This window comes from Pyrus communis, chromosome 14 (genome assembly GCF_963583255.1).
Source record: "Pyrus communis chromosome 14, drPyrComm1.1, whole genome shotgun sequence".
Lineage (NCBI taxonomy): Eukaryota > Viridiplantae > Streptophyta > Magnoliopsida > Rosales > Rosaceae > Pyrus > Pyrus communis.
The window spans coordinates 374709-399797 of NC_084816.1; the positions used below are offsets into that span (position 1 = coordinate 374709).

Here is a 25089-nt window from a genome sequence, read left to right on the forward strand (position 1 = left end):
TAAAGTATCAGTTTTCGGTCCCATGCGGAGAAAAACTAGAGTAATCGAAAGGGATGGTATGGATATAGGACAGCTAAACCGAAATTGGAGAGTATCATGCTGCAGTTGCAGTGCACCTTTCCTATGCTGCCGGCCTATCCGAGTCTTATCAACCGACGACAAGGCATATTTGACATACATGTGACATAATCATTCTGCAATAAACTGCCGTCTTTTGTGTTGGGGTCGTAGGTTCAAAATCTCATGTACCAAAGTTTGTATAAAAATAAACAAACTGAAACTGTAATCACGCCTTGATTCATTTCTTACAAACAATTCATGCAGAACAAGAGGAACACATTGATAATCTCCTTCCAACTACCTTAATCTTCATATTAATCTATCCTTCCAACTGTTGATATACATGATGATAATCTACACCTATCAGATCTAACTATTTCTTCCCAAACCGCCTATTTTCGTTTACATCCATCTGGACAAAGATGGCTATAAATTAGCAGGCTAAAATTACATCTAGGATTCCCCATCTTACAAAAATCGTACTAAACTGTGCCACAGCCTTCGACATTTCACTTGGGGATTTCATACCTAAACATACATATATATTTACCAATAAATGGCCAAGTGATCACTTGATTTTACCTTCTCTATGCCTTCTCTTGATGCCTGGAGAGCTCCTTGTCAGCAAAATGCAAAAGCCTCCTCAATCTCAAAACCATATCGCAATGAAACGGCAGTGCACTTCGCCTCTCCAGGTACGCTGGACTTGCAGTCATCCATGAGAGTGCATGAAGCTCGGTTGCCAGGGATTCCAGAATGACATGAGTCTCAAACTCCAATTCTCTAGCTTCCGAGCTTGGACTCCTTCCAGCTTGTTTGGTATTACCCCTCATGAGTTTGTCTTGGCTAAAGCTATTACCTCCATAATGATCAATAAGACTGACCAAAAGAGATGAGGGCCATTCTTCTTTCAAGTTGCTCCTACGATCTCTCCTCACAGTAGGTACAGCTTTGGAAACCACAAAACAAGTAGAAAGGGGGATAGCAGAGCCTTTACTATGAAGGAGATGGGCTAGTGGAGGTGATTCGGCTGTGAGGCACGTGGGCAGCTGAAGAGGTGTTGGCGGGAGGAATCGCATGCTCGGTGATGGGATCAGAATGTAAGAAGCAGGTGTGGAGCCAAGAGACTTCACAGGTGTGAAGCCTTCCAGATATGCTGATGAGCCCATACCGACAGCACCTTGAGCTCCTGCACAAAAATTGGAGTCAATATTATAATCAAATTTCACAATTACTTCTCTGATCCGCTTGGCATATTAATAAAAATAAAGGTTTGAAGTGTCTCAGAAATAAACTTGCGTGATTTAGCTAACGGAACTATTTTCATAAAAAAATTTCTCTTGTTTGTGTGGATCTGTAGAACCCTGGTTCACATCGCATAAAAAAAAAGTCCCAATTAATGCTGTTAGCTTTTGTTCTCAATACTTCTTTTCCCCTCTTTTTTAAGACACGCAAAAGAAGAAAGAGAACTTCGCTATGCAAATGGAAAAGATGCGTGTTCAGTTCAGTGAAAACTATTATTCCAAAAATACCAAGTTCATGTATTGGCCCTTAAAGAACAAAGCACAACAGAGGTGCTGGTTATTAAATTTTCCTTTTCAGTCAGATATAAATTAACAGAAAATACAAAGAGTGTAAAAAAATGTACAGATAAGGACTGGAAGATATAACTGACCCGGAGATTGTGTATCTGCTTGAAAAACAAGATGCAAAGAGTGATCAATTGCAATTGTAACAAAGCTGATACTTTGCACCCACTGAAGCAAACTCCTTGAGCTGTCCATTAACTGTGTGCCCATGAGCTGCTTTCTGACAGAAGATTGTCCTAAGCCACCCTTATTATATCCAGACATTTTTGAGTGAGAGCTGCCATACAGAGGGCCAGGTGAAGAAGGTAAGGTTCTTTCTTGAATCATACTCATTTCCTGCTGTTGCATGGAAGGCCCATTACTACTAGCAGACATCCCATCAGACACAGATCGCCGCAGTTGTAAGTGCCATTTTTTCACTTCTGAACCCCCAACTGAATTAATTGCTTTCTGCCACTCTGTTCACAATTAGATGGGAAAATTTGAAAATTCAACACCGATGCCAATTTGAGAAAAGAGAATAAAAGCTGTGAATTAAAATTTACTGCATCAGTGAAAGTGATCTCAACATATAAGATGTACAAATAATAACCAAATTGATTGCAATTACCAACAGAAAAAGAGGTTAAAAGAATTCTAAATGCATGTGGATGTGGGCACTTCATCTCATAATTTATTTCTCACCCATGTGGCCACTGTATCTCATGATACAATTGTCACCCTAGAATCCCTAATAATATAGACTTCATTTTCCATCACAGTTCATCTTCAAAATTATTAATCTACTCAATACGTTGCAGCTTTGTAACCGCACCAACACACAACGTCAACTTTAAACAGAGAAGATAAGAACTATTAAACATAAAATGATGGGAATGAAACTCAGTATACCTTGGTATTCAAGTTCATAGAAACTTCCAATGCGTGCAATCACAAAATCCCTCGGCTTGGCAACACCAGTATCAGAAGAGCATGCCTGCAGTATCTGACAGCCTTGCTGCAGAACTTGCACAAAAAGGCATTCCAACCCCTTTGTGTCCTGTCTACTGCTGATTCCACCAAAAGGGAATATGTGGCTATCAAGTAATTCTCCCCTTGAATCTGTCCAGATACATATTAGCCAACGCCAGTCCTCTGTCCATCCGTAGCAACAATGCAGGCTTGGAGTCTTATCTGGCTCAGATCCATCTTGAGAACCTGATCCAGAATCCGCACTTCCACCCAAACTTGCATTCTGCAGAAAGCCTCCACTACTGTCATCTGACAATGGCTTTGAAGATTCTAATGATAAATTACCAAAAGCCAAAGGTGACAATGCACGCTCTAGAGAACCAGGTTCCGCAAGAATAAAAAGTGGCTCAAACATGTAGCGAGTCTCATCTTGCGGAAAAAAATCTCCAAGTCTGTTGGGATCACAGCTTACTGCTCCACTTCTTGTTGTTTGCCATGAACTATCCCAGCCACCAGTCCTCAAACTAGCATCAATTTCACCCTCTCTTGGAAGGGAATGCCCAGTAATTCGAGAGCCAACACAATCCTTCCACATCCCCGGAGTAGGAGAAGACATTTGTGTGAGGACAGTATGCGGTCTACTAGACAGTGATGACGATTGCACTGCATCACTAGATGCTCCTCGTGATATTCGGCGAGCCTTGTTGTAAACAGTAAAAGCAGTCTCCTTGAGAATTACAAGCTCATTCAGTGATGGGCTTGTAACTTTAAAAATGGCATCCACTGTCACAATCTGCAGTACCAATTTAGGAATACTAAAACCAGAAAGTACTAAAATATTTGATATTGATGCCTCATCCACTGTTGCCGAATAGCTCAATGCCTTGGAAACCTGACTGTGCAATAGAGATCTCCTATCTCTGTCCGACTGGAAAATGACCGATCCAATAGAAACAGAAGACTCAATGACAGTCTGTAAAACTGCAATAGGCTCAGGGAAGGGGCACACAACATAAATCACCTGGATACAAAGAACCAACATAATATAGGATGTCAATCACAAACTGTTAAAATAGTTTCATAATTATCTTAGGCAATTAGCAGAAAATACATTTTTCAAATAACTATCAAAATAAGGTAAAATTGACTTTCCAGCATACTCAACAGAGTCCCAAATGAATTAAGTTAAGAAAGCTTTGCAACTTAGGATAATAAAAAAATTTATCCAGATATAGGAACACCACTAAATTTCCATAATCAGGAAAGAAAAAGAACAGGTCTAAATACAAAAGTAATTGAAGGCCTACTTTACTCACCGTTGAAGGACCACTACTTCCTTCTTTTGCGTTTGTGGACAAGCAGTGACCAAGTTTCAAACCTCTGAGTGCCTTTGAGAGAGACTTAAGGTAGCTTGTCAGGTCCCAGCCATTCGAAAGAGAGAGAAAATAATCACTTATTGAGCTCACAAGAGATGCATTCCTGCTTTCTATCTTCATTGCTTGAGGGCAATCAAGTAGGACAAACCCAGGAGATGGCCTTCTCCCAGAGTCCACCTCCATTTGGTTCCCAACAATCTGGGGTAAATGAGTTCCCAATTTGCATGTTTCATAGACTGGAGAAAAGGAAGCAAAAGGTAGAATTAAAACACACAGAAAAAGGGGAGGGGTAAGAGATCAGGTGGAAGACAAATATTTTTCTCTTTCTAAACAGAGAACATCTGAAAGCATGCAAATTCACCATAGATAACTGAGTTATGCACAAACTTTTATTTTCCATTCAAGTAATAACTCCTAAATGTCTCTTTGAATTTTGAATTTACACATTTTCAGGGGTTGACTAGTCAATGTATGACTTCAACATAATTTATCCTATTTAAAAGCCTATGTGGCAGAATTATTTCATAACATTAGGTGTTCCCTTGTGTGATTGTGAGTTTTGAGTTAAAATGTTAGAGCTTCTTCATCCTTATCTAATGATGGGATACCATCACTAAGATGATGATGCAGAACCAAGAGAAACTTAAAAGTAGGATATACAATTCTACATTTTTGTAAGGGAACTATTATTAACACTCCAAAAATCTCATTCTACACTCCTCACAAGTGTAGTTTTCTTATTAATTATAGAAAGTTTGGAGTGCAAAATGAGACTTTTGGAGTGCCAATAACAATTCCCTTTTGTAAAGGCAGATTGTTAGTTTCTTTGCTATGATACTTCAGGCAATTGTGTAACAGACAACAATAACAATTCAAATCTTGTAAACCCAAAAAGTGGATGATAATAACCTCAATTGAAGCAAACAACCACTTACCAGTTCCTAGTTGTTGGAAAAAATCAGCAGCAGCAGATGTAAGGGGATCAATGTCTGGACATACAACAGAATAAGTAATCTGCAACAATCAATAAACAGAAAGTTGAAGAAATTATTGGCAATTACAAGCATCTTAAATATTCTTCCAACAATTGGTATACAGAGATAACAGCATAAATAATTTCTATCTGGCGTTTGTTGCAAATTTGGTTCGATGAACTTACAGGTTTTTGTAGAGCATATGGCTCAAGCGGAGCCTTTTCCCAATGTTTCAGAGAGCTTGCTGATGTCTTAAGCCAGTCATCCTGATACCTAATACACAAATGATCATTTGCACATTTCTCTGTATGTGACTCACGCAAAATGAGGTAGAATAATTATTCCAAATATGTCAACAAATTCTTATCCTCTAGAAAATCAGTAAGAAGATGCCACAACCATTTCAACAAGCTATTTTTCTATCCTAACTATCATTTTCTTTTGACCATCAATAAGTTTAATACAGAACTACTGACAGTTTCATGAATCCTGAGGTGGTTTCTCATGGGCATTCAATGGCTAATGACTTCATACAAGGCTAGAACCAAAATAATTGCACAAAAGGGACAATTGACATATTTCCTAGGCTGAACACTTTTCAAGAGGTCTGGTATATTGAAACTACGCGTATACATATTACTTGTCAATGAGGGCTTTACCACCCACCACAAAGCAAAGCCTAAGCCTTTTGGATAGAAGTGCACACCTCACCAAATCCTTTGAAAACACCGGTAAATCATATTACAAGAACCTTTTGAGATGTATGGTTACATTACCAAAATGCAAGATCTTTTATTTTATCTGAGGTCCACCTAGATGAAAGGAGATTGCATTGGTCGCATTTGCACTTGATAGAAATAGCACTCATGAGGGATTTACTCTCGTGTATTTATATAATTTTGTCTGGTTGCAGGGAGCTATAAGTTGATTAAAAATAAGGCAGCTAAATGATAATTATCTTTGGGGTTAGTATGATGTTACTCGGCTATTTCAACTCTCAACCTTCTCTATCCAGGAGGTCAAAGAATCCTCCATACTATGTTGAATATGCCTCCTTATATATGAATCCTTGCTCTTAAACAAGTCAAAATCGATGCCTAATCTCACTTCCAGATGTTGTAAAAAATAGTTGTGGACACACATACCCAACAAGTATAGCAGGCAACGGATTAACAAAAAGTGTAGGTCTTAGCCGGGAGCATGTCTGCAGGTCAGACTCAGAAGTGCAGTTGTCTTGGTTTGATCTTCTTTGGGATGTCTCTTCCGCTTTTACCCCATCCATTGCACTGGAAACTGTTGAACTTCAAACTGTTAAATACATTAAAATCAACCACCTCATCAAGTACATACAAGCAAACAATACCTTTAATGAAAGTTGATCCAGCAGAACAAGACGGAGATGGGCTCAATGGTTCTCCAATAGAAGTTGCAACATCTCTACATTCACTTATAGCGGACTCAGCAGAATATACATCAAGTGTGCTCTCACCTGATTGGTTGCGACCTCTACACCAATCAGTGACTGACATTGGCCCATCCAGAATACCAAATGCAGACTTTAGTGCCGTCTTTATGTCAGACTGCAGCAAACTAATCACAGATGAAGCATGAACCTGAAATGGAGGGAACAAGAGTCATATTCTAATATCTGTTTCATCAATATATTAAACATAACCCGGTAGTAAGGTCACAAAAAGAATCTACAAGGTAAAAGTGTAATATACAGAATACAATAATTGACAAACCTAATAGACTGTCATATAATATCATTGTCTCAGAAGGTACTCAAAACCCAACCACGAGGTTGCTTTTATACAAAACAAGTAATAACTGGAACTGGCATAACATGGTTTCTTTGAAAATAACATTAATATTGACTTGGAGGAGGACATCTTTAAGAAAAGGACTTGCAAGCTTAAAGGGAACTATTTAACACTGCTACTAAAAGCATGACAGTTAGGTAACTCAACTTAAATCCTAGTATAGATGCCAAAGCACTGCATGTCCATTGATTCAATCAGTCTGTTAGGAATCTAGCTCAATTATCCAAGAAAGTTTTGACATTATCTAGTTAGACTTTAATAAATCTTCACCTCCATAGTAGTCTGTACCCGTAATTTGTAAGGCATAAGTAAATTTAATTTAGTGCAGTTCCTATAATAACTATTACCTAATAATAATATACTAATCCAAGGTTCATACATAATCAATCTCAAAGTCTTTATACTAAAGATCAGCATGAACATGCTACTGGAACAAGAACATCAATTTTCTGCGTAGAAGAACACCATATATAAGTTTATAACAAAAGCTTACATCTGCAGAGAGTGGATCAACTAACTCCACACCAGCAATGTCCAGGGAGTGACAAGAAGCCAGCGTGCCCCCACAACCTGCATGGACCATAGAAGGCCCACAAGAAAATCCCTTCCTCCATTGCTCTTGTAATGCCAGCCAACCATAAGGACCATCACCACAATCTGAGTCTAGGGCCAAATCAACAAAGGATGTAGCTTGCTGTACAAGTAATGTAAATCCATCCAGAAGTTCCTGAAGTGGTTGTCTTTGCCCATAAGATGGTAAACTTTCTTCATTGAAGGAAGAATGAGGCAAAGACGGGCTAATTTCTTTACTAGATGAACTTGTGGGTTTAGGGGCTCTAGGAGCTCCTACAGTGCGCCAGACACCCACAGGTGCATTAGGATGCCCATCTGTCATTCCTCTATCAATATCACCAGCAATTCTAACGGGTATCAATTCTTTCCTCTTCGCCTCATACTTTCCAGACATGTTTTCTGGCATGACACTTTGGTCACCTGGCAGACTACTGAAACCAGTAGATGAGAGACTGCTTGAAGACAAAAGGGTGTGCCTTATTCTACACATTGAAGTTTGAAATAGAATGCACTCAACTTCAGTTGCAAGAATGGTCCTCATAGACAGAAAGGGATTTTCTGACTCAAATCTGCCTTCAGTGATTTTCCTCTGGGCCACTTTAACAGCATTTGTAGAATTGAGAATTGGGAAAGGAGATGATGCTGCACCATCAGGGGCGAGCACAATTCCATTACTACCTGTAAGCAATCTTCCATCTTGTTGATCTTTTCCACTCTCCACATGAGTGTAATAATTCTTCGACCGGATAATATTGCTTGCATCCTTCTTTCCAGGCAATGATTTTGAATTTATTGGCATGCCAGTCTTCTCATCAGATCCATCAAAGCAAGAAGAAGGTGGTGTTGGACCATATGTGTAACTGCTTGAGTTTGAATTTGAACTCTCCGCTTTTCGAGATTTTGGCAAGTATGGGCTTCTAAAAACGGACGATGAAACTTCACTTGTAGGTGTTTCAACAGCTCCATATTCAGGAGCAAATGTCATCAGTGCCTCAGCTTTTATTATATGATCGAATTCACTTATATTAGATGCTGAAGAGCAGTTGACTGGAGCTGAGGACAGCACACTATTTATGACTTCTTGATTTTTAATGAGCGGCTCTTCCATGGCCGCTGGAGGGGGTGGAATAAAGCTTTCAAAGGATGGAAAGCCGTCAGACAAAAGCAACTGATCAGAAACATCCATCATCCCAACTGAATTGTCAACTACATCGCCAGGGTCTGGTGCAGAAAACATGAGAGACTGAGATTCGGCACTTCCTGGGGGCTTCACAAAACAAAGAAACGGGATCAGATCAAAAGAACCACAATCATGTCAATACAAGGAAAGGCGGGGACAACACAATGCAGGTATAAGAACACCTCCCCCACACCCATGGGTGTAAGAAAAGGCGAGAAGAAAACTTATTACTCAATTCAAGTAATATACAATGCTTGAATCACACATATCAATCCATATGAATGTCATCCTTAAAGTCCATATATCTGGTATCGGATCTTAATATCAACTTACTGATAAATAACAATATCCTCCACTGTCAAATAAAGCTTGACCTCATCATTGTCAAAGACATTAAATTAATACATATATCAAGCAAAAACATATTGCAACACCAACTGCAAACAAGAAGCCTTGTAAATGAAAATCCTGGAAATATGCACTGCTTTATGATGTCAGACAGGATAAGAAAATACCTCCCCAAAAGGCAAAACATCATCTTCAAAGAGGTCACCGAAATCTCCAAATTCATTAATCAAAGCATGGATATCGGTGCCATCTCTGTCATCAACATCCCAATCCCAATGAGATCCAATCTGCTCATTTGCAAGTCCAGGGATCGCTGAGTTGCTAACTTCCATGGAACTAAAATCAGAGTTGTATGCATCCTGCAGAGAAGCACTTGTAGCTGTACCTACTTCAGCAAATGAATCTGCCATTCCAGCTCGCGGACGCTTAAAACCCTGTAGATAAATAATAATCATTTATCCCATAAACTCACCTCACATAAACAAGCAATAATATTAGGGAATCTGTAATAAGAACTTTGAAGCAAACACAGTCTGATACAAAGTCATGTTCCCATTCACTATTTATCAACATGAAGTACTAAGTCATGATACAGTCAAGTTCACATTAACTATTGATATACATTTGAGTACGAATTTTTTTAAGGCTTCTTATCCAAAATGGTCTCTGAGATTGGTATAACTTCTCATTTTGGTCTCTGAGATTTAAAATCGAAAGAAGTGGTCCCTGAGATTGTCCGCCTCAATCATTTTGGTCCTTCTGTGAGAAATCTCCGTTAAATTGAGGATATTTTTGTCAAATCAGCCCCTCCCCCTGAACTAGTGGTTTCTTCAATTTAACGGAGATTTTTAGCAGGAGAACCAAAATGATTGATGGTGGAAAATCTCAGGGACCACTTCTATCGATTTTAAATCTCAGGGACCAAAAGTGAGGAGTTTTGACAATCTCAGGGACCATTTTGGCTAAAAATCCTTCTTTTTTTTCAATTCCCAAACGAGTGTGCAAATGCCGTGATTTTTTTACATTTGATTTTTTTTTCTTTAACAGACAATAAATTGCTAATAAAAAGCCTGATTAATGGATAGATGAGATACCGATTTGGAGATATCATTTCCCAACCGATCATTAAAAGATAACCCAGACTGTCTACAGGTTAAAGAATCAGCATCTGCCTCTAGTTCACTGGCTCCTGTAGCCATCATGTAATCACTATCGCTGGAGCTGCTGCTTATGCTACTAATGCTGCTACTATTACTGTTGCTACTACTATTATACCAACGTTGAGTGCGAATCCCATCGGTTTCATTCCAGTCCTCCAAAGGTTCTATGTTTTCAGAACTGCAGAGACCAACAGACAGAAGTAAGAGAAAATACAATTCAGCCACCGTATTTTGACTCTATCTATAGTGATTGTCATAATGAACCTCAGTAATAAAGAAGTTTAGGAAAGACTTAAATTATAGGCAAAGGTAGAACATATAGTTTAGAAAATCAAACCAGATTATGTGAGAAAAGAATGACAAGCAATATTCTCGATCTAACTTGTGTGTTGATGAAAATGGAAACAACCACTACAATCTCCCAAGAAAATTGCAAATTTAGGTGTACATGTGAGTGTGTATTGAAGCAGTAGAGCGAACCTCAAAATAAACTAAATAAATATACTAAAAAGTCACAATGTGAAATAAAATTATCTTGGCTCGAGAAACACTTAAATATAAACAATAAATCACTAACCAAAGCATAAAGAAAGATGAGCCAGCCATGGAGGGTCCAATCCAATTTTGTAGCCATAATCTACATGTTTACATCAACAGTTTTAGGTCAAGTAACATGCTAACACATAAGGAGCTAAATAAGAATGAGCAGTGCAATAATTGGACCACATATTATAGTTCTAAACAGTTTTGAACCTTGCACAATATAGTAATAAAATCATATTTCATATTGGTGCTTGCGAAGCATCCAAGTTATTCTTCTTGCATAAGTTCCTAAGCTCCTAAAATATCTTAGCACATACATATGTACACAAAACACCCAGCGGGGTTAGACAATTGCCTCCAATTTGAGCCAAGCTCTATATAATGTTAAAGAAATTTAACTCATCAATTGCAGCAACACCAGGCACAGAAAAACTAAAGGTACCTCTTCAGAGATGATCTGGCCACTTGCAAGGCCGGGACAAGCACTGCCTCAGCCGGATATACAAATGTTTTTTCATAAACGGATGAATTATCCAATGCCAACTTCTGATCACCTCTTCCCAAAGCAAGAGATTCAGAAAGGTTATGCTTTCCTGTATTTCTTAAGGAGTTTGAGTTTACTTGCAAGGACCTGTCACTTCCAGGTCTAGGACAACCAAGGGTAACTTCAACATAGCAATTTTGACCCCTTAGTTGGCAACCAGAACCTTGTGAGGCATGGTTTGCCAAACCAATAAAGCCGTTTCCAGTCTTAAACTTGCTAGAACTGCTTGAACAAAACATAATCATTAATATAATAATATTTTGTTTCTTATAAAGGAAGAAGTGCTAGTCAAAATAGTAAGAATAGTAGAGCAGGATGATAAAGGAGTAAATTCAACCTAAAATACACTTGTTTGACAAGATCACTTGGACAGCATCCAGTTAGCCTACCACACATTCCATGAGGAGAAACAATCACTGCGACCACCGATTCAATACACAATCAATGATGATTAGATTGTCAGTTGATAACATAAAGAACAACAGCCTTTTCAGGTCAAATTTTGTATACTAATCTGATTTTGTACTCCATTTAACAAAATGCAAACTGGATTAGAAAATCTGAGCAGATCCATCTCCCTACGTTCAAACTCAAATCGCAATTTAAAGGACAACGTTAAAGAGTTCTAGCACACCTCAAAGTAAATTGGGAACTAGAAGCATAGTATAGAAAGTAGACCAACCTGGAAGCCCACAACCACTATTTTTGGAAGAATGCTTTAGTTTTCTCTCTAGATCACCATTGGAAAGTGCTCGGACATGCCTATAAACATAAAGCACAAAAGAATCTGCTTGAACAAGTATCACACAAAATTTGCCAGTATAAAGTATGGTGTAGTTTTACATACTTTGCAGATACTAAAGCATGCACAAAGATTCCCTCGTCAGTGGCAGCAAAGATAAATTCAACTGTAGGCTGCCCTTTCCTGAAAATCATATATCAATCATTAGGCAACTCAACAAGCATCATGAAAGTACCAATTTATTTGGCACCTAATTATTGTAGAATCGCCCATACATGCATGCACAAACCAAGAAGGGAAAAAAAATGATCATTTACTTGGGAAGATTGTTACTTGTGAACAAGTTGATGTTAAATATAATAAAAACTTTTAACAGTAGCACCCGCACCCCCCAACCACCAACAAAAAGATGTAGGCAGTCAGATGATTGATCTGAAAATAACTTATATAATTAAGTTGAGGAACCAAGGCTATGATGATTTGAGATTGAGGTGAAATAATAAAGCATTGAATACCAGACTAAATATTTATCATCGCCATTAAATGCTGGTTATCACTGCCATCGTTCTTATTGAAAAATACGACTTTATAAAGCCTTTCTACCACTGGAATTGAAATTGAATGCATAAATTACCTGAGAAGCTCTTCACTTTCTGATGGGTGGAACTTTGAAAATACATCTCCAAATCTCATGTAGGCAAGTCCAGATAGTGCTCTGTAAATACCAAGAAAATCATTGTCAAGATACTAGTGAGAGGACTTTACTGCTTGGGTTTTCGCTGATTGATAAGCACTGACCTTTCTATACGATTCCTTAAAGCCTGAGAAAGGGCAGCTGCAACCTCTTCTGAGTCCCCAGGGGACATCCAAAGTCCAGATGCAACAACTTCTCACCAAAAATTTATAAAATTAAAATATAACTTAGCAGATACAATTTTATACCATAATAAATCTACTATTTGGCTATTGTACAAAACCATGATAACAAAAACCAAACACATAGTACCTCTTAATTTAGAGACTGCAGCTTGAGCAGAGTCAGCAACAGTTGAATGCCGCCCAGGAAGAAAAAGCCAGAGTTTAATTTTCTCATCTGTGCATGTTGTATAAAGCAGCAGTTTAGTAACCAAATTTTTGTCACCCATAGCACACAGAATTTATGGCATCTTTCTCCCTATTCTGTTAAACAAGTATCAAATGAGCATCCACCCCTAGTCCCAACAACTAAGCCATTAGGTATACACGACCATTTCATATTTGTACTTATATTATATTATATCTACAACCAGTATGGGATTTATTTCTTCAACATTACCAACCAAAAAGTTACGTGTACTAAGGAACTAAAGGATCCATTTCTCACCTGGATTGTGCACACCTTGAGATGGATCCCAAGGCCCAACAAAGGAATTGGTCCATGTGCTGAGAAATCCATCCTTCTGCAACTGTACATGTGATGAAAGTACCAGCCGTGTGGCAGCATCTTTCGCACTGCTCAACAGTGCAAATGAGAGTTAGCCTTGATAATGTTTAGAGAGCATGTCAAAGAGAGTAAGCTTTGCTAATGCTTAGAGACCATGACAGAGAGCCTTTTGCCTAACTATTAGGAAACTAAGAAGAAAGATACGGGGTGGATTTTTACCTTTTATCTGGTAGTGGGATCAACTCAGACTCATGGGGAAGCAACTGAAACCATGATACTTGATGAAAACCGCCCTGTTGAAGCAATCAATATTCTATTAACTAGCATAGCCATCATGCAAATATTTTTGAAGGATTATATTCTTTTCAAATAAGAACTAGAGAAATATAGCTCTCTCTCTCTCTCTCTCTCTCTCTCTCTCTCTCTCTGTGACACCCACTGAAAAAGGAAATCTCATCTCCTTCAAACCCGACTGTCTACTCTCTTTCCCTGTACAAAGATAAACGGCTTTCTTGACAATGACACATTATTTTCTTCAGCAGTAAAAATAGGGTAAATTTAAGGGGGTTTATTTTGTATGTTAATATCACAATCATACATCTTCTGCGTGTATATGTTTTACTTCCTCACACAGATTTTTTATTAAGATCCATTTTGAATTGTAATGTAAGAAAGCAATGAATCAAAGAAAAGAAGTATTCATACGTATCATGATTGAATTTACCATATGACAACATCAATATAATAAAGAAGGATTTGCAACAAAAAAACCAAATGCTTGTCTTTTGTAGCCTCAGATATCACAATAAAATTAATCAACAAGAATTAATAAGAGATTGACAAAATACATGGTTGCAAATGATCAATCATGGTTCCATTTATCATCAAAGTGGGTTTTGTTGTACTTTTATGCGAAAGCGGAAACGATTCTAACAAATTACGGCATAAGTGAAGAAACAAACAATATCAAAATAAGAACTCAAGAGATTAACGTGGTTCGGCGTAAAAGCCTACGTACGTCCACGGGCAAAGCACAACAAGGAATTTCACTGAACAAATGGAGATTGCAAAAGAGTGTTTGACTCTCACAACCCAAATCCCACAAATTACAAACCCTAAACCAAACGAGTGAAGAATCCAAACAAACGGAAGAGATTCTCCCAAATTGTTCTTGAACTCTCGAACTCACAAATTGACTCTCACCAAATTGCCACGCAAATAAGCCACACTCTCATAACTCCAAACGGTGACCTCCACCCAAAACACAATTACAGAAAACTCCCTAGAGCAATGATGCCAGCACACAAAATAAAACTACCCCCAAGGTCTTATTTATAGTGCATAGGACTTAGGTTTCAATAAGAATCCTAATCCTAATCCTAATTGGAAGTAAATCCAAATCCTAATCAAATGGTTAATCAACAAAATCTCTCCACCAAGCAGGAAATCCAACCAAGAAGTCAAAATCAAAAACAGACAGGACACCAAAACGAAATAGGTAACACAAACCTAATTTATGCATCATCCTAATTTCGAGCCGTAAATCACAACAGAGTCACCTCCCTAACTCCCAATATAATGGTGTCAGGTTATTATTAGCTTTCCTTATCCAGCGGGTTAGATTTAAGAACAGAGGGAAGCGATTGAAGTTGATTGGATGCGCAGCGTCCATTTTTCCTCTCTCCATGATCATTTCAAAAGGTAATTGGTTCCTCTCATAGTCTCGAAAAATTATTACAACCCTAGGATCTAATAACAATATCAATTAAAAGAGGAAATAAAAAAAATTAGTAAGGAAGCTACAACTAACATAGAGAGTAATTAAAGACATACAGCGTATGTTATGCAATATAAAGCAATTGTTTCTCTAGTTATGTCAGATGCATTTCAACTGTTAGATGGTAAAACAATTTAAGGACTACACATCTGTGTTCAATTATGTGGTTGTACTTGTATATGTGGCTCCTGAACAGAATCCATATACTAACAGTAATAAAGGGTTTTTCTCTCTTTTATTTAGTTAGCATTTCGGATTATATTAGGCGATATTTTCTTTGTATTAATCATTACACATTAAAAAGATCTTTTGTGGTCACTCTTCTTTTTCTCTTGCAAAGTTATAAAATATAACTGCATTCAAGCCATGATGCAATGCAAGTATGCCATATTAAGAATGAACTCAATACCGAAACTTTAAGAATTCAAAGCTAACGAAAAGAATGAAGAGAAGAGAATGGGGGTAAATGAACATACGATTTTGAAAACATTCGTCCACATTCCTTTTGAATATGATGGTAAAGCTGCAAAGCTCCTTGCCCCTCAGCTATTTACTACTCAGGACCCTTCTTTTATGATACTAAACTCATATCAAATCCAATCCCCAAGCATCTCTCACCTCTGCAAATAATACCACAATGAAAATTCATACACTTTTCCAACGCAGAGAAAAATATAGCAAATTAAGAAAATTGTTTCCATAATGAAAATTCATACACGCTTCTAAACCCTATCTCTGTGTAAAGAGCTACAAACCCTAACAACCCGTTTGGTGGCAACAAATGGAGAGGGAAAACAAATTGAAAATTTGAAATTTCAGATACAAGCTGCACGATTTCGTAAGCTTCTCTTTCCCAATTCCGAAGATTTTCTTGGCAACGGAAAGACGGAGAGAAAAAGGAAGAAAATTTGCAATAGAACATAAGCGTACCTTGTGTGCTGTTTGGTTACCGGGAAAATTCAATCGGGGATTTTCTAACAGAGGGGTTTTCTTCTTCACTCAAGTCCCAACAGTCCAAGTGAAATGAATTTTGGATCGAATCAAGTAGAAATAATTATAGAGCGTCGGATCTCGTCCGGATCCTACCACGCACTCATTCGGATCCTTTATGTCACTCTCATCTTACGGGAGCTGCGTTAGAAATAAAATATGAATGTTTTTTGTTATTTGTCCGCGACCCGATGGGTTAACGTTGCGGATCCTGGTTCGTTCCTTACCCCTTGTCCAATTACAAGATCCAATTAGGCTCTTCCATACCGTTAAAACTGCACAAGGCCCAAATGAAACTTCAAATTTCTTTGGACCACACAGACACTCTTGCCCCATACATTAACCACAAGCTCAAGAGTTAACACAAATGGCATTGGAAAAAGGATGGATGAAATTTTAGGTTTTTTAAAGTACGAGAGGGTGATTCAAACTTCGGTTCAAGATCCTTTTTCCGCATCATCTTATTAAGTTTGAGTTAACTATGTATAAAATCCAACAAGTCAATTGCGAAGCGGGTGTTACGTTGTAGTTATCTCAGGTTAATTTTGTTTTCATGTATTTTCTCTAACTATTATATATCATTTCTTCAAAAAAGACTATTATGTATCAGAGCGTCTGATTAAAAGTGTTTAATGAAGTTAAAACATTTACACCAAACTTTTCCATGTCCACCATTATTTGGCCTGATGATATGCAGTATCAAATTTATTACAAACCCTTTCTTGCACATCACAAGGTTAATTTAAATACAAATTTTTGCGTAGCCTCCAAGTAATTTGAGCACATATAAATAACCCTTCACTTTAAGCGCGGCTCTTATGCTGTGAACCATAATCTCTCACTCTCTCTCAGTCTCAAATTTCTCCAGCACAGCAGCAAAAAATAAAAAAACCATGCAGGCAGTGGCAAAGCTGAGCAAGAATCTCCCCCGCCCTCTCTTCCTCCTCCTCGCTCCCAGAACCTTAACCACCCTCACTTCTTCTTCTTCTCTATCACACTCGCTATCCTCACCGGGCTGTGACTCCGCCATCTTGCACACCACATACACGTGTCTCGCCGGAAGAACTCTGCTTCGTTCTCCCTGGTCCGCCATTCAACACCGCGGAGCCGTCGTCCAGGGCGCTGATGTAAGTTCCTGAATCCGTTTCGGTTTTTCATACTATGTATACGATTTTTTTTGAGTTGTAACTGTTGTTTGTAATCATGGGTATTCTGCAGGTAAAACCTGGAAATATCATTGAAAGGAATGGTGGGTTTGGAATTTCTCTGCGTTCAGTTTGAATTTTCGTTCAAAGTTTAAATTTTTACTAACCAAGTTTGTGAACATTGAAAAATATTGCGTCGTGGTCGGGGTTATGGTTTGCAATACCTCGTTCAGATCGTATTTATCAGGTGAGTTTGCTTATTATCTCTTTTAATGGTGATTGGTGTTGTTAATTAGTATTATGGGGTTTATTGTTGCATAATAATTTATTATTTAGGTGTTAAAGGCGGAGCATTCACATGAAGGAAGGGGAAAAGCGGTTGTTAAGGTGTGTTTCTGACCTTATCGTTATTAGAATGTTGCTCACAAGCTGTGATTGTAATTTACCAAGCTGATAACTTAATCTGTGTTTTCGTTGCAGGTGGAGGTTCGTGATCTTGACTCGGGGAACAAGACATCCCTACGATTGTCCACGGATGAGCAACTCGATAGTATGAAACTTTAACTTTGTAAATTCCTATTACTAGTTGCTTAATTGTCTACAATGTTCATAAATGGACGGTCAATGTTACCATTATTTGGTTGTCGTATCATCTTAGTTTCTTGGATATGTATTTATGCATTGCCCGTCATAATTCTTTTTTTTTGTTTCATGCCGTTTTTAATGTCTGTTTTGATAATACTGACGAACTCCAGTTGGCCGAGTTCCTTTAATCTTAATCATGCGCCATTGTTTGAGCTATTAAGCATGTGGTGCTTAAGATGATAAATCTCACACAAATTTGCTGCAGAGGTATTTGTTGAATCAAAAACTTACGTTTACATGTGCACAGACCGTGATGGCATAGTATGTTTGATAGAGTGAGTTTTATATGTTATCAAAATTTCCTTCTAGCATCACCTTTTCACTTTCTGCTGTTAATTTCCCTTCAATAATGTGTTCTGTTTTTAATTCTTATCAGCCCTGATACACTTGATCAACTCGATGTGCCGGAGGACTTGTTTGCAAAGAAGGCTAAATACCTACAAGGTCGATACTTAGTAGAGTACATGTTCCTTTTTGTTCAGTTATTTTCCATGATATTTACTTTGTTTCTTTTTCCTTATTGTCCGTCATCCAAACTATTGTTGATTGCCATGTATCTAAAATATGTTATTCACTGTGAATAGAGGAAATGGAAGTGACAGTGGAGCTGTATAATGATAAACCTCTATCCGTTAAAGTTCCAAAACACGTGACGTGCGTTGTCAAGGAAGCACAAACTCCTGTGAGGGGGACTGCACAAGCACCTAAGTATGTTTTCATTGTGAATTCAGGCTTCGCATCACTACTTGTTGTTTTCTCTTCCAGTATCTGTATTTATGGAAGTTAGTACATTGTGAGTATGCAATTGAACAAAAAAACCCTGCAATTCCTAAACCATTGATTTCTCAATTAACCTGTGAAACTAAAGCTTGCTAACATAAGACCTTTTAATCATCATGGACTTGCCTCCATCAAGGCATCAAGTGACACCTTAATGTGTGCTGGTTTGAGGACTTTGCTACAGTTGATCACGATCGGGTTGTTTATTATCTGGTGTACTTTGCATTCCCTTTTCTCCTACGAATCTTGTAGCTAAATTCTGAAGCAGTTTTCGGTTCCCATGTTGACACTAGTATACACTGTAATAGTATTATACCATTTGCGCGCTTTTGCTATTCCCTTGATATTTCTCTCAAATGCAGGGAAATATTAGCTGTGATGGAACAGGGCTTCACTGTCAAAGTAAGATTAATTTTTCTGAATACATTCGATATTTAAATTTACTCATCTTCGTAGCTAATGTTTGTGTTTAATGTTTTTCGTAAATTTTCTTTTCGAACTTCTCCTAGGTACCACCTCACATCGTAGAAGGTGAAGCTGTGGTGGTTGACACCGGTGACGACTCTTATGTTAAAAGGTAATTTTATAGTTATCTCTGTGTGACATGTTTCACATCCTTGTAAGTTTCTGTTTTCTTGCACGGTTAAATATAAGATAAGCATTTTATTTCACATCTGCTCGAAGTGATAGCAGGATTTCTTTAACTTTTATAAAATATTTATAGACCAGATGCGTCTTCATACTCAACCGCCAGCAGCTAGCTCTGACGGGCTCCCAGTTTCCTGGGCTCTGCTCGCTCGGAAATGTGGTGGTTGGGGCAACAATATCATACAAGATACTTAATTTTGCTTTATAACTAGAATGAGGCTGATGATTGAGATGTTGAAGTTAATTCCTGTACAATCGTAACTCTCCTCGCGCACTGTGAAGCGTTTTTAGATTTTGCAGCAAGTCTGTTCCCTTATTTCGTTTCTTTTTTCGTTTTGGTATCAGGGCCAAGACATAATGCTTAATATCATTGTTTCGATTGGATGGAGAGGTGGAGATTCAGTTGCTCAGCTCCACGATGACTGATTTCTTACCATCTTGCCGTATAGCTGATTCAGTTACTCGCACAACATAGTTTGGCAGCGGAAATGATACCGCTCTTTAGGCAGGATGATAGTTTTGCTCTTTGACTTGCTGAACAATTGTTTTTCTCGGTGCAGTTTAGTTTATCAGTGAGAAAAAAGTTTCGCATTTTTATTAAACTACTGTTTTCGCTTAATCTTTGGCGGAAAGTGTTAAAATCTAAAAATCTTCGCCTAAGTAGGTTAAAGACTGAGTATGTCGAGTGCAAGTTTAGTGGAATAGGTGTCCGACTCCAAATGGGGTAGGGTTTAGGAATGAAAATCAGAAAGTACCGAAGAGTGAAATTGGTAAGACTAAACCAGAATACTCCATAAGGAGCTTCATAAGACAGTAATTTTATGCACTAAAGTCTAATGAATGCATAGCTCTCTCCTCATTTGATGTGCAACGTGAGAAGACAGACAAGCTCAGATTGGGTATACACCACGTTGCACCAAAGTTCTCTCCAACACAAGGGATCCAAGATGTCGACATAATTTTGGTTTACCCAAGTGGTTTAAAGCTTATAATTCATTCCAACAAACAAATTCACTGGGGATTTACGCCCTCAATCAAAAACATAATTATTTAACATGATCATGCACTACAAGGAACACAAACTATAAACTTGCAGAGTATGATATGCAAAACCTTTGACGCTTCAAAACGCCAACCCCCGGTTTATACTGTGGTGTACAAAACTCATTATTTCGCTTCGACATTCATTCCTTGTCCAATTGTTCCTAACGAGAGGATCCCTCTCAAGTACTCAACTTCAAAATCAATAAGACGGGGTGTAATCCTCCTACAATTCCAGTCACACCCGAAAAATTACTAGTACAAATATCATAAATTCCAGTAAATCCTACTCCCAACTCCGATATTAGAATTCCCAATAATTAGTTTGACTTTGTAGGTGTGTTTTCGCAGAACAGGACTACAACACAACTAGAAAAATTATTGTTTGAAGTTTGAACTCAACTCCAGCAGAAATATCCGTCCACGAAGAAAACTACAACCCAAAGTTCTTTTCCAACTTCTGGATCTGGTTGAGGAAAATCCATGTCATCTGCACAATGAAACACCAAACAATTAGAATATCATCAAGAAAAATGTCCGAGGCATTCAAAAGTAAATGAAAGGCCACTTGCAATGTGAGAAAGAGAGAGTACCATGACATGGGGGGCAATTCTAACACAATATACAGGAAACCCAGTGTAAAATTTCAATGGACCTCCTGCTTTCAGGGTTTTCATGGCACAATCAAAAGAGCCAGTGTATGGATACTTTCCCTCAGCATCAGGCTGCATTTTCTGAATTTGGGTTTTCACATAGTCAAAGGGCAAACTGCAAGCAGCAGCGAAAAACCCTGAAACGGTGCTGGCACCTACAAAGATAAAGGAAGCACATGTCAATTCAACGATAATCATACGCCTAATATTAACCACGGAATGGAGAGAATAAGAGTTAACATTCCATTACTATGTAGGTGGCCATAAGCATAGGCCAAAACTAGAAAGTTCATTAACTGCTTTTTGCAGGACAGGATTGGATGAAATACCATGTAAATTATTTAATGGCATGCCACCAACTCATTAAAAGGAAACAAAAATATAGTTTCACTTTTTGGTCATAAAATATAATTTCAATTTGATAATGTAGATACAAAGGAAAGAGAGAGAGAGAGAGAGAGAGAGAGAGAGAGAGAGAGATCATCATTCAAATAGAATAACTGGAAAATAAAATATCATCGATACCCCTCAACTATCAAAATTCACAATCTTAAACAAGATGAACTCAAAATCTGTACGTGGACCGGCCTAGGGTCATAATAAGACTCAGGAAAATCTGTCCAACTTCTCTACAGATCAACCATCACCATTCATAGTTGCCGATGACAATGTTGTTCAATAATAAATTCTGGACTAAAAAGAGAGATTTTGGCTATATAGGTTTAACTCTACAATGTTCATTGTTTATTCCAAATCTTTCCTCACATAAAGCAAAACCTGCCCTAATATATGAAGTCCATTACTCTTCATTCCATGTTAACAATACTGGATATTTTCATTACTCACAAAAAGGATCGGTCATATAAAGAGTAGATTGAACAAAGTCAAGCCTAATTTCAATCACATCCAAAATAATTTAAAACAGAAGAGAATCACATTTTTATACTACTTGCAAAGAACCTTACCCAAGACAGTAGCACCTTCACCAAATCCAAGGGAATCCTTAAAAAATTCAACACTTTGATCATAAGAGGCAAGCATTCCCATGTTCAATGCCATTGCTCTAACTACGGTAGGACCTGCACCTTTCCAAAGTGCCAAAACCCCTTCATCTGCAGTAATACGATATAGAGCATGGAAAGCATTTGTGTAGTTACGGCGCTGAGCAGCAGGCAAAGTAGCATCAGCTTGCATACGAATGAGTGCTAAATCTGCTGGACTTCCAACAGATGCTCCAATGGCACCAGCAGTTAGCCCACACAAGGCTTTCTGGTATAGAGGTAGAGGCTTCCCATCATTGGCCTCAATTGCTTTGTTTGTCAGAATCCTGAACAAGTTTATCAGATTCAGATTAACAAGATGATCTAAAAAACAATGTACATATAAAATCACAATATCACATGACAAAAGTACATAAAAAGATCTAGAAAATGACACTAAACAAAGGCAAATCTTTCACTAAAAATTTTAAAAGCTTTCAAAAGCTTACTTAAGGCTGGATTTTGCAACAGACTCACCTGAATGATCCAAGACGAGCTGTGGTATATGTAGCTTGTCTTAGTAGCCCAGCAGAGAGTCCCTGCTCATAGAATTTCAGTTTAGATAAACTATCATTGTAACACATGAACTTAAGTCAATCAATCAGCACACGTAACATCAAGAACTTTAAATCAATAAAAAAACGTTCTTCCACATTTCGAACCTCAAATCTGACAATAAAATGACCTTAGATTGCACTAGGATCCAGGAAGCAGAGAGATGGGATTTGGAATACAATTTTAAGTTTAAATTGGTTGGATGTAGTATGAAAGACAACACTTTTTAGTCAAATACATGGATGAACTAAAACTTAAGTGGATGATGAATTTGATAACGGCTTGATAAAATGTGTTAATCGAAAGCCTATATCAAGTGATACTTCTGAAAGAGCTTATATTTTTTGGTCGAAACTGAAAGAACTTATCTTAGAAACATCTTTACCGATACAAATTCAAATCTAAACACCTTACAAGCATCACTTAATTTGAAATGTCATTCAACACTGGATCAATACCTTATACAAAGCACCAAAGCCTTCCTCTTTAATCATGGTCCTGGTGACCTGGGCAGCTGATCCCTGACCCAATTGAATTCTCACCTGTACCAGCCAAGTTAACAAGAACCCAGAAAGTGTGAGTCCCAATGAACCACATTACAGCACAAATCAAAACAAAAACTTTCAGGAAAAAAAAATTCCCAGATCTATAAATCATCAAGGAAACGCGATTTCAGCTCAAAAATGGAAGTGAGAATCAATAAAAACGAAGGAAAAAAAAAACATGGGTTCAATCCAAATCTCAAAAATGTAAAGAAAGATTCAAACTTTATAGTCCAAAAACTCACCTTGATCATATCAATCGGCTGGATGACACAGGTAGCAAGCATACCAGAGGCTCCGCCATTGACGAAGGGCTTAACGGTGGGCCAAACACCAGATTTGGGCGTACCTTTGTCTCCCATTATTTGGATTGGAAATGAAGAAGTGACGTGCTCGAAGAAGGTAAAGAAAGGGCGGGGGCTGATTCTGCTTTGGAGTTGCAGAAGAGGAGAAACAAAGAGGCAACGTAACAGGCTAGACTGATTGTCTTGCACTCGCAAGTCCCAACAGACCCTCCTCTGCCTCCTTGCTTTCCTCACGACCTGAAAGTTTTTCCTTTAATAAAAGAGGAAAATGAAAATGGAGTTTGTTCTATGACCTCAGATGTCTACCAAATTACAATGGTAAGACTACTTCGGGCCTCTATTCTTTATTTTTAAATTTAAATAAAATTTAATTTTCCATTTGTACAAAATAACTAAAAGAAATGATATTTGTCTTTTGACATGATCAATATTTAAAAAGATAGAGAAAATAGAAAAGTGCATCTCTTAGTGTAAGATTGAACGCTCTTACAAAATTTCTTGCAACATGTTAATATCTAACTCGCGATGAGGGCATTCTCAAACAACAAAGTCAAAAACTAAAAAGTTTAAGAATTTAATAAACAAAACACTTACATATATTAATCCATAAATTTTTCATACTAACATACAATATCCCTTAACGTATTTTCATGTTTTAAAAGCGTTGCATGACAACTTCATTACCAATCCCATCAAATATCTCTCTATAAAAATTACATGTTATCATTCATCTATTGATCTCCCATCGGAATTCTTAATCCCTTCTTCATAAATTTGATGAGGAGGGAAACTCGATGCATATTTGCTTGTCTTATATTGCAATGCATGCACTCCCACTTTAATATAGATACAAATATAAGCAATTCAAGGGCAAATAAGTAATTAAATTACGCATGTCAATTGGCATGGACGTTAAGAATATTTTTTTCATGCACAGATGCACAGCGTATTACAAAAGGATCGATATTTTCAGGGGAATTCGATGTCTCCAAACGAAGTAGTGTTGGGAGGCTATTTCGGTAAATTCAAAATTAAGATTGGTGTTGCCCATTGTCCGCCTCACGAGGACCTCAGCTTATGCAACCAGCCAAAGGATTATTCACAAACATTAAATTACTAAACTGTCCAGGTTAAGATATTGGATCTGTTTCTCTTATTTTTGGGTGAAATATATTAGAGAATTTAGTAACCAGTTATCGCTAACGTGAGGAGTTTGATTTTTGTGGGAATAACATTTGATGCCAACCTTGTGAAAATCGTTCATGTCACTTTCAGTTATGGGGCAGTGATCAACATCAATATATCCTCATAAACTTTCGGCCTTGTTCTTCTCTCTTTTTTTTCGATAATAAACGTTAGGATCTAATATCAATGTTTTGTAAATGTAGATTAAGTCGATTAGTCTGTAACGGTGCCTTCTATTTTTTATATAAAAAGATTTTAAGTTCGAATCTTTTCTCGTTGACTGATTAAGAATTAAAAACCTACACATTATTTAGAACATCAATCACATATTTATTATATATAACAGATTTAGATGGTATTGGTGTTGTTGATAGTGTGACGATGTGGAGGGTTGTCTCACATTAAAAAGTTAATAACACTGTATGTGCTTATAACAAATGGGAACACTTCATAGTTGGTTTTATAATGAAAGTTCAACTTTTTCGTGGTATCAAAAT

At 37.6% G+C, this 25089-nt stretch overlaps 3 protein-coding genes across 3 annotated transcripts; 1 reads left to right on the forward strand and 2 right to left on the reverse strand.

The window, feature by feature from the left end:
- Positions 1 to 275: 275 nt before the first annotated feature.
- Positions 276 to 16193, reverse strand: LOC137714991 (mediator of RNA polymerase II transcription subunit 13). The gene is made up of 23 exons (XM_068454187.1): positions 15994 to 16193; positions 15540 to 15683; positions 13506 to 13579; positions 13227 to 13354; positions 12870 to 12956; positions 12662 to 12749; positions 12498 to 12578; positions 11969 to 12046; positions 11804 to 11883; positions 11459 to 11537; positions 11020 to 11343; positions 10612 to 10671; positions 9969 to 10212; positions 9042 to 9308; positions 7267 to 8613; positions 6314 to 6563; positions 6096 to 6243; positions 5136 to 5223; positions 4912 to 4990; positions 3917 to 4212; positions 2541 to 3621; positions 1736 to 2107; positions 276 to 1249 (listed from the first exon to the last, which is right to left on the reverse strand). Exons 2-23 carry the CDS (start codon positions 15561 to 15563, stop codon positions 648 to 650), a joined length of 5877 nt encoding a protein of 1958 aa, XP_068310288.1. The 5' UTR covers positions 15564 to 15683; positions 15994 to 16193; the 3' UTR covers positions 276 to 647.
- Positions 16194 to 16946: 753 nt separating this feature from the next.
- LOC137715550 (uncharacterized) lies at positions 16947 to 19697 on the forward strand. The gene is made up of 12 exons (XM_068454897.1): positions 16947 to 17180; positions 17272 to 17302; positions 17432 to 17445; positions 17535 to 17585; positions 17679 to 17748; positions 18049 to 18118; positions 18220 to 18287; positions 18428 to 18551; positions 18986 to 19025; positions 19133 to 19200; positions 19353 to 19440; positions 19617 to 19697. Exons 1-12 carry the CDS (start codon positions 16947 to 16949, stop codon positions 19695 to 19697), a joined length of 939 nt encoding a protein of 312 aa, XP_068310998.1.
- A 654-nt stretch (positions 19698 to 20351) lies between these two features.
- Positions 20352 to 23653, reverse strand: LOC137715891 (mitochondrial dicarboxylate/tricarboxylate transporter DTC-like). The gene is made up of 6 exons (XM_068455253.1): positions 23348 to 23653; positions 23019 to 23102; positions 22483 to 22544; positions 21931 to 22292; positions 20906 to 21120; positions 20352 to 20802 (listed from the first exon to the last, which is right to left on the reverse strand). The coding sequence occupies exons 1-6, from the start codon at positions 23462 to 23464 to the stop codon at positions 20746 to 20748; spliced, it is 897 nt and encodes a 298-aa protein (XP_068311354.1). The 5' UTR covers positions 23465 to 23653; the 3' UTR covers positions 20352 to 20745.
- Between the last annotated feature and the right edge of the window lie 1436 nt (positions 23654 to 25089).

Bases quoted from the DNA above. Each gene is read 5' to 3' on its own strand.
- LOC137714991 (XM_068454187.1), bottom strand. From the start codon at position 15,563: ATGTGGACGAATGTTTTCAAAATC. The intron at 12,957-13,226 runs GTGAGAAATGGA...CAACATGCACAG, and splicing joins TCAAGGTGTGCACAATCCAG to ATGAGAAAATTAAACTCTGG. The intron at 11,884-11,968 runs GTATGTAAAACT...TTATGTTTATAG, and splicing joins CATGCTTTAGTATCTGCAAA to GCATGTCCGAGCACTTTCCA.
- LOC137715550 (XM_068454897.1), top strand. From the start codon at position 16,947: ATGCAGGCAGTGGCAAAGCTGAGCAAGAATCTCCCCCGCCCTCTCTTC. The intron at 17,586-17,678 runs GTGTGTTTCTGA...TTTTCGTTGCAG, and splicing joins GGGGAAAAGCGGTTGTTAAG to GTGGAGGTTCGTGATCTTGA. The intron at 19,441-19,616 runs GCAACAATATCA...TTTTGGTATCAG, and splicing joins TCGGAAATGTGGTGGTTGGG to GGCCAAGACATAATGCTTAA.
- LOC137715891 (XM_068455253.1), bottom strand. From the start codon at position 23,464: ATGGGAGACAAAGGTACGCCCAAATCTGGTGTTTGGCCCACCGTTAAG. The intron at 22,545-23,018 runs GTATTGATCCAG...TTCTATGAGCAG, and splicing joins GCTTTGGTGCTTTGTATAAG to GGACTCTCTGCTGGGCTACT. The intron at 20,803-20,905 runs GTACTCTCTCTT...TTCATTGTGCAG, and splicing joins GAATTGCCCCCCATGTCATG to ATGACATGGATTTTCCTCAA.